Here is an 8619-nt window from a genome sequence, read left to right as displayed (position 1 = left end):
AGAAGCCAGAAACCCAGACTTCAATGGGAAATCTGGGTGTGTGGGCCGGCAGCCCTATTCCCTTCCTGTTAGCATTATTTTATAAAAACACAGAGTGGAGCCTGTGACGCACTCGTTCTCGAAGGCCCTCGGCAGCCCCAGGGCCAGGTAAGAAGAATCTTCCAGATTTCCTCCAGAACCTCTTCCCCGGCAGAGCCGCGAGGGGCCAGGGTGCAGCCGAGAGGCCGGGACAGCCCAGCTCCTCATCCTCCTACTCCGGCCCGGCCTCTGGTCACCTGCGGACAGTGGTCTTGACGGGGCAAAGGCCGGAGCAGGACCCCACACACAGCAGAGAGCGCAAGGAGGAGCAAGAGGAGAGGTACTGTTTTCCTCTGTTTATTTGAAGAGAACAAAGAATCAACCACCAGTTCTGTACAAAAACATGGCCTGAGAGCCATGACTCCTAAGGCCAGCCCCTTTCCTATCCCCCGGCCCCAATCCCCACCCCCACCCCCCAATTTGTCAGAAAAAAAAAAAAAAAAAAAAAAAAAAAGAAACCAGGATAAGATCAAAAAACCCAAACTCTGCAAAAAAATTATCATGAAAACATCAGGGAGACCATCCTGGGCCCCCACGCCCTCCCTCCCCTCCCCCAGGAATCGGGGGCCGTGGGGTAGGGGCTGTGTTGGCGGCCTCGGTGGGCAGCAGGGTGGGGGTGGCAGATTTAGCGTTTGGCAGCCAGTGGGGTTGAGGGCGGGGGAGATCTGTGACGCTGTCCCGGCCCCCAAAGGATACCCAAAAACAGTTTATAAAAACCGGGGCCAGAGCGCGGAAGAGAAAAGAGTCTTCAGGATCCAAAACTAAATAGTGGAAAGATTTTTTTTTTCTTTTCTAAAAGGCAAAAAACTACAAATATCCCAGGTCCTGAGCTCCCCAAGACTTGGGTCCTCCACCGCCCACCGCCCCCCAAAACAAACCCGGCAGGAGGGGGATGGGGAGCGGGGAGAAGCTGTTGTTAAAAATCAGCCGGATGGGAAGGCTGTTCCCGTCAGCTTCCTCCGCCGCCCGCCGCCGTCAGGGCCGGGGCTATGCCGGCAAGCTCAGCTTCTTCCCCTTCAGGACTGCGGGGAGAGAAAGGGGGCGGGCGTTAGTCCCAGAGGCCCGGACCACGCAGCTGGGGGGGGCTGGGGGACCCTGGCCTCACCCAGGGGCTGAGTCGTGGCCCCACTTCTGCACTGGCTGCTCCTGCCCCCTTGAAGAACCAAGGGTCGGTGAGGGAGGTGGGGTCAGAGGGCCTCAGCCTTAACCCCGGGAGCAGGGGGAGCGCTGGGAATTACCCCCGGGCCCTTCACCTTGTCGCCCCTCGCTCTTCACATGGCTTCTGGTTTTCAGGCCTCTGCCAAACATCACCTCCTACAGGCAGTCCCCCAGTCTCCGCAGTGACTCACAGAAGCATCTGGGGTTTCCTCGCTTCCTAGCCCTGACCCTGATCCTCACTACGGGCAGCCCCTCCCGCACTAGAACGCAAGGGGACAGGGCCTGAAAGTCCTTGTTCCCTGGAGAGGCAGGGGTTGGAGGTCTGAGCTCCTAGGAGGGCGGTGGGCATGAGCTTGGGGAAGTGGGAGAGGCAGACCCCAGGGCCCCCCACCCCTCGCCTCCCGCTACCTTTGGTGACGTAGAGGTAGAAGAAATCGCAGTAGAGAACCGTCTGGACCAGGCCGGCCACGATGGCGATGAGGTCGAAGAAGCCCTCGAAGTGGTAGCGCCAGATCCAGTTGAAGAGATAGAGCGTGCGGTAGACGCCCAGCGCGAACAGGTAGTGGCTGGTGATGGTCTCCGCCTCACCCGTCTTGCTCACCATGAACAGCTGCGGCAAGATGGCTACCGACTCCAGGTAGATGGAGAAGGTCCAGAGGATCTGTGTGGGGCAGAGAACAGGGGACGAATGGGAGGGCAGCAACACAACCCCGGCACGTACCACCGTGAGCACCCGAGGAAACAAGGCGCCGGGCAGGGGCGACGCTCGGAGACCAGGCACCACCCAGGGAGCAGCAGGGCCGGCGCTCCAGCCAAGGGCACGCGTTAGGAACCTGGGCACCCAGGCCGTCCAAGCCTCCGCCTGCCCGTCCCTGCGGTGGGCACGGCAATCTCCCCACTCCCCTCCACTCCCTGACTTGAAAGCCTCTGGTGGGGGAGGGGCAGTGTCAGGTGCAGCGTCTCCTCTCCAGGACACCAGGACGCCAAGAGTCCCACATCCGCTTCCGACTCCAGCTTCCTGCTCCTGCGCACCCCAGGAGGCAACGGGTGACGGCTCAGGTCCTTGGGTCCCTGCCACTCAACAAGGGAGACCCAGAGGGAGTTCTGGGCTCCTGGCTTTGCTGTGGCCCTGCCCTGGCTATTACACACATTTGCAGAGTGAAACAGCAAATGGAAGATCTGTCTCTTTCCCTTTCAAATAAGTTGAGGAAGGAAAAAAAAAAAAAAAAATCCCCTAGCAGCTTCTCCCTGCTGCAAACAGAATAAAAATCCAAACTCGACCTCAGCCATCAAGGTCCTGCCCAATCCCATCTTATTCCCTGCGCAGGGCCTTTGCACTCACCGCTGCTGGGACAGGGACTGTCCTGTCTGCCCTTTCCGGACCCCCACATCGCCCCATCTTATCTCCTTTCTGCGGTCCCCACCAGAACACGCACATCCTGTTCCCTCTGAGGCCCCCAGCACCTAGCACAGCTCCTGAGTGAGTGGAGGGAAACAAAGTGTCTAGAGAGGGCTAGGGCTCAGCACCTGCCGGACTGCAGAGACCCCGGGAGCCTGCACCACTGCTGGGCACCACAGGCACCACTGGACGACAGGAAGAAGAGGCTGCGCCCTGCCAGGCCCTTTTCAGGCCCCGGTTCTGAAAGTCCCACCTGGGCCACTCGTGGTCTGCGAGACGCACTGAAACCTCCCCTCCGAGAGCAAAGCAGGTGGCAGGTGTGGGCCCTGCTCAGTTGCTTTGGTTTGTGGGACACCCCCCCCCCCCGGCCCCGCCAGCACTCACGGTATCCAGGCGCCGCTCACTGGCTGAAGCCTTACCCCATGCCCCCCACCCCACCCAGGTAGCTCCTGTTATTCCCGAAATACAGAGAAACTGAGGCCCAGGGGACAGGCAACTGACCCAAGGACACGCCAGATTCCTGCTCTCATTGTCCAGAATCTTCCAGCAAAGCTCTCAGCAAGCCAGGCCGGCTGGGGCTCTCAGGAAACCCGTGACCCCCCGGGGGTGGCAGAAGCACCAGCAAAGGGGGATGTGAAAGCTCTTCTGCGTTCTACTCGATTTTGTGGTATCTGAAATTTCCTTAAAGTATTTATTTAACTTAAATTAATTACAGAGACAGCTCCTATCTGTTAGTTCACTCCTCAAATGCCGGCAGCAGGGGCCAAAGCCAGGAGGTAGAAATGCAGTCCAGGGGCTGGAACTGTGGCACAGGATGCCGGCATCCCACGTGAGCACCGGTTCGAGTCCCGGCTGCTCCACTTCCAATCTAGCTCCCTGGTAGTGCGCCTCAGAAAGCAGCAGCAGGTGGTCAAAGTACCTTGGGCCCCTGCCACCTGCGTGGGCCACCAGGATGGAGCTCCAGGCTCCTGGCTGGGCCAGGCTGTTGCAGCTACTTGGGGAATGAACCAGCAAATGAAAGACCTCTCCCTACACCCGCTCTGTGGGCATCTCCTTCTTTCCCTGCCTTTCAAGGGAGGGAAAGAGGGAAAAAGAAATGCAACCCAGGTCTCCCAGCTGGGCGGCCGGAACCCACTGCTGCCTCTCAGGATCTGCGCTGGCAGGAAGCCAGGCCAGGAGCCAGCCCTCAGGCCTGGGATGTGAGACACAGGCATCTTACCCCGGTATCCGAATGTTTAAAGAACCATACGCGCCTGAGTGAACCAGCGGATAGAAAACCTCTCTTTCTTGGCCGGCGCCACCGTAGCTCAATAAGCTAATCCTCCGCCTGCGGCGCTGGCACCCCGGGTTCTAGTCCCGGTTGGGGTGCCGGTTCTGTCCAGGTTGCTCCTCTTCCAGGCCAGCTCTCTGCTGTGGCCAGGGAGTGCAGTGGAGGATGGCCCAAGTGCTTGGGCCCTGCACCCGCATGGGAGACCAGGAGAAGCACCTGGCTCCTGCCTTCGGATCAGCGTGGTGCACCGGCCGTAGCATGCCGGCCACAGCGGCCATTGGGGGTGAACAAATGGAAAAAAAGGAAGACCTTTCTCTCTGTTTCTATCTCTCACTGTCCACTCTGTCAAAAAAAAAAAAAAGAAAGAAAAGAAAACACTCCTCTCTCCTCTCCCCTCAAAAAAAAGTATATGCTCCATCTATGCTTAAAACATGATTTTTTTCTTTTTTTTTAGCATGCACCAGTTAACAGCATGGGCTTTGGGAACAGGCTGACCTGGGTTCGAATGCTATGAGCTCGAATCACCTGTGACTGTGACCTTAGTCCTTGGAGAAATGGGGATGCAGGTGCCTGCGTCTATGGGACCAGGACATCAGACAGCATGCTTGGAAGGCCTTGCTTGGGGCTGAGCACACAGTTGGTGCCAATATTTTGCACAAATGCCCCCCAACACACATACACACACATACACACTTTGAATGAAGGGGCCTCAAAAGCTGGAGTCCAGAGGCCCAGGTTCTGGCCTGGCCTCTGCTGCCTTGAGCAAGCCCAATGCTTTCCCCAGCCACACTCAGTCTCCTCATCTGGAAAATGGGCACAGGGTGGCTTGGGTAGGTGCCCCTTGCAAGCTGCCAATGACAACACACAGGCAAAGTCCAGGACCTGCAGCCAAGCCAAGGAACCCCAAGGGCTAGAGTCACCCATTGGCTGGCTTTGAAAACTATACTTTGAATCTGTGACCGACACTTTTAAACGGGATCCTGCCTGAAGACAGAATTCTGACTTCCAGTGGAAACCTCGGCAGGTCTGGCCGCCCAGGGTTAGCTTCCTAGAGGCAGGGGGCGGGTGTGAGGGCAGGAGGGCTGCCCTGGATTTAGGATTCCTGCCAGGCCCCAGGAGACACACGATCAAGGCCTAGGTCCCTCCGGGGAGTTTGTACCGGCCCCGCCAAAACAGCGGGTGATGAGAACCATGGCAGCTAAGGTCCAGAAGCAGAAGTGCCAGGCCTGGGACTAAGCACTCCCATTTGCCGACCAACCCAGGCACGGCTCCCCCAACCTCGCACCAGGCACTGTGCTCGGGGGAGCCAAGGGGGACGAGCTGAGGCCCCCGTCTGCCAGCCCGGAAGACCCTGGCACCGAGAAGCCGCACCACTTGCCGAAGCACTGTGGCTGCAGAGTGGGCGGAGGCGGGCCTCACAACCGCACACGCTGGCTCCAGAGCCCAGCCATGTTTTACCACCAGGCCAGGCGTGAGGATCTCAGTAGCCGTTTGTCAGTTTACAAACGGGGAATCGGAGGTTCCGATGGCTCAAGTTGGGGGCCCAGTGTCACGCCAATAAAATCTGGCAGATCTGGGATCCAATTCCTCAGTCTGGTTCTTGCTGGGCCAGTGGCCCTGGACACGGTGTTTAGATTCCCTGGGCCTCAATGTTCTCACCAGTGAAATGGGACTATTAGGAGTGAAAAGCTAACACAGGTGGAATGCTCACCACGGCATCCGGCACAGCCCGCGCACCCAACAAGTGAGACAAGGCGGTTGGAGCGGACCCCACAGGAGACAGCTCTAGGGAGGGTCGGGCCCGGCTCCTCCCACCTGACCCTCACAGGGCCCGGGAAGGGTGGCCTACCTCCAGGGGGGTGAAATCATGGTTCACCAGGAACGCCAGGACGGCCGTGGGCACGACGAGGAACTCCACCCGGAAGGTGTCGTGGTTGCCGTCGTACGTGGCTTTGAACTTGCTGTAAATCATCCAGACTGTGGTGAAGGAGCAAGCTATGTAGACCACCTGATGGGGGGCAGGGGGGGCGGTGAGGAGAAGGCGCTCAGCCCGCAGGGTGGGGCCTGTGCCACCTGCAGGACACCCAGCCCCTCCCCAGCCCAGGGAGGGGGCAGAGTTATGTAGACCACCTGATGGGGGGCGGGAGGGCGGTGAGGAGAAGGCGCTCAGCCCGCAGGGTGGGGCCTGTGCCACCTGCAGGACAGCCAGCCCCCCCCAGCCCAGGGAGGGGGCAGAGCTATGTAGACCACCTGATGGGGGGTGGGGGGGCGGTGAGGAGAAGGCGCTCAGCCCGCGGGGTGGGGCCTGTGCCACCTGCAGGACAGCCAGCCCCCCCCCCCAGCCCGGGGAGGGGGCAGAGCTATGTAGACCACCTGATGGGGGGCGGGGGGCGGTGAGGAGAAGGCGCTCAGCCCGCGGGGTGGGGCCTGTGCCACCTGCAGGACACCCAGCCCCCCCCCAGCCCGGGGAGGGGGCAGAGCTATGTAGACCACCTGATGGGGGGGGGCAGTGAGAAGGCACTCAGCCCGCGGGGTGGGGCCTGTGCCACCTGCAGGACAGCCCCCCCCAGCCCGGGGAGGGCGGAGCCGTTACCTTCATGCACGTGTTGTAGAGTGAGATGTAGTTGGTGAAGAGGTCCAGGTAGCGGGCAGTGAACACCACAGCAAACAGGACCTGGCTCTTGCCGGAAATCCCTGCAGCCGCGACAGACAAGGGAGCGATGAGGCCGCCACGGACGGCCCGGGCACAGACACGGGGGCCGGGCACAGACACGGGGCCCGGGCACAGACACGGGGCCAGCCTGGAAGCAGCTCTGGAATGCAGCCGTCCCCAAGGGCCTCCCGAGCACCGGGCTCCCGGCCCTTTCCCACCGCCCACAGCCAGGGGGCAGTCCCGGCCCTGCAGCTACTCCAGCCCGAGGCTCCATCCCAGGCTAGGCCTCACAACCACCCCGGGGGCCCACGAGGGTCCTCCCCGGATCTGAGCTGTGAAGGGGCCTGAGGGAGAGGACCCTGTCTGACCTCAGCGCCCCCCCTGCCCCCGGAACCAGTCACCTCCCTCCCCGCTCCCTTCCTGGCAGCCACTGTCCACGTCACCAACTCCGGGCCACCTCCCCGCCTGCCATGGCTCCCTGCTCCCAGCCCAGGAACCTCCAGGCTGCCCAGACTGGGGCTGCGGAGGCTGAACTGGGGTCCTGGAGTTGCCGCCCACCCCACCCCCCACTAAACTGTGTGCGTCCTGCAGGCTGGAGAAGGCGGCTGACCCCCTGGTGACCCCAGACCTGGGTTCTCTCGCAAGCAGTGGGGAAGAGGACCGTGTGCTCCCAAACCCTACCCACCGAGTCCCGGGACACCCCCCTCCGGTCTCCCCGCCCCCCGCCCCAGTGGGCCTCTCACCGGCACAAGAGCGAGACTTCCAGATTTTGAGCAAAAGCAAGATGATGGCTAGGAGGTGGGAGAGGTCTCCCAGGAATCGGAAGAGATTCATGGCTGGGGGCGCTCTGGCAGGGCTGAGCTGCAGGGAGGCGGGCTGGCGGGGGGCTGCCCCCCGGGGCTGCTGCTCGGGCCGGGCGACCGGGCTGGGGGGCGGGAGAGGGACCCTCGGGTGGGCTCCGCTCGGCGGAGGGGGCCCTGGAAGGGGGAGCCAAAGCCGGAGCTGGTGGCCGAGCTGGAGCCGGGAAGAGGGAGGGAGAGCGGGAGGGGGAGGACCCCGGGCCGGGAGCCCCGCCCCCGAAGGCGGGAGCCGGTTCTCGGGCTCCCCCTGTCGCCCGCCTGCAGCCTTGCAGCGTCAGCGCCGAATGCGCCCGCAAGGCTGCCTGCCAGGAACTTCGGGGGTCTTTGGGATTCGAGACTCCCAAATCTAGCACTCGTGTCCCCAGGCAACCGTGTCTCTTCCAGGACGTAGTCCAGCCGCCCGTGCTCCGCCCTGGGTGGGAATTCAGGAGGCTGGTGCCTGAGCTTTGAAGTTCGGGACAGAGACCCCAAGGCTGGGTTGCAGGCGTCTGCCTTAGGCGGGGGTCTCCCACTCCAAACCACCCAGGAGACAGGAGGGCAGCCCCCAGCCCCTCCTCCCCCGGACCCAGGGGTCCAGCCCCAGCCCTCCTCCCTCAGACCCAGGGGTCCAGCCCCAGCCCCTCCTCCCTCAGACCCAGGGGTCCAGCCCCAGCCCCTCCTCCCTCAGACCCAGGGGTCCAGCCTCAGCCCCCCCTCCCTCAGACCCAGGGATCAAGCACCCCAGCCCCCTCCTCCCTCAGACCCAGGAGCCCAGCCCCAGCCCTCCTCCCTCAGCCCCAGGGGTCCAGCCCCAGCCCCTCCTCCCTCAGACCCAGGGATCAAGCACCCCAGCCCCCTCCTCCCTCAGACCCAGGGGTCCAGCCCCAGCCCCTCCTCCCTCAGACCCAGGAGCCCAGCCCCAGCCCTCCTCCCTCAGCCCCAGGGGTCCAGCCCCAGCCCCTCCTCCCTCAGACCCAGGAGCCCAGCCCCAGCCCTCCTCCCTCAGCCCCAGGGGTCCAGCCCCAGCCCCTCCTCCCTCAGACCCAGGGGTCCAGCCTCAGCCCCCCCTCCCTCAGACCCAAGGATCAAACACCCCAGCCCCCTCCTCCCCCAGACCCAGGGGTCCAGCCCCAGCCCCCTCCTCCCTCAGACCCAGGGGTCCAGCCCCAGCCCCTCCTCCCTCAGACCCAGGGGTCCAGCCCCAGCCTCCTCCCTCAGACCC

The 8619-nt window shown here is 62.5% G+C and overlaps 1 protein-coding gene across 1 annotated transcript; it reads right to left on the bottom strand.

The window, feature by feature from the left end:
• Positions 1-514: 514 nt before the first annotated feature.
• On the bottom strand, positions 515-7590 carry KDELR1 (KDEL endoplasmic reticulum protein retention receptor 1). The gene is made up of 5 exons (XM_062177000.1): positions 7302-7590; positions 6499-6599; positions 5755-5913; positions 1645-1897; positions 515-1100 (listed from the first exon to the last, which is right to left on the bottom strand). The coding sequence occupies exons 1-5, from the start codon at positions 7390-7392 to the stop codon at positions 1066-1068; spliced, it is 639 nt and encodes a 212-aa protein (XP_062032984.1). The 5' UTR covers positions 7393-7590; the 3' UTR covers positions 515-1065.
• Positions 7591-8619: the final 1029 nt, after the last annotated feature.

The sequence above is a fragment of the Lepus europaeus genome, chromosome 19 (genome assembly GCF_033115175.1).
Source record: "Lepus europaeus isolate LE1 chromosome 19, mLepTim1.pri, whole genome shotgun sequence".
NCBI classification, from domain to species: domain Eukaryota; kingdom Metazoa; phylum Chordata; class Mammalia; order Lagomorpha; family Leporidae; genus Lepus; species Lepus europaeus.
Note: the sequence above shows the minus strand (reverse complement) of the source record. Positions and strands in the feature narration are given on the sequence as shown.

What these genes read in the sequence shown, in the direction of transcription:
- KDELR1 (XM_062177000.1), bottom strand. Translation starts at nt 7,392, where the DNA reads ATGAATCTCTTCCGATTCCTGGGAGACCTCTCCCACCTCCTAGCCATC. An exon ending in TCTACAACACGTGCATGAAG is followed by an intron (nt 5,914 to 6,498) that starts GTAACGGCTCCG and finishes GCCCCCCATCAG; the next exon opens with GTGGTCTACATAGCTTGCTC. An exon ending in ATGATTTCACCCCCCTGGAG is followed by an intron (nt 1,898 to 5,754) that starts GTAGGCCACCCT and finishes TGCCCCACACAG; the next exon opens with ATCCTCTGGACCTTCTCCAT.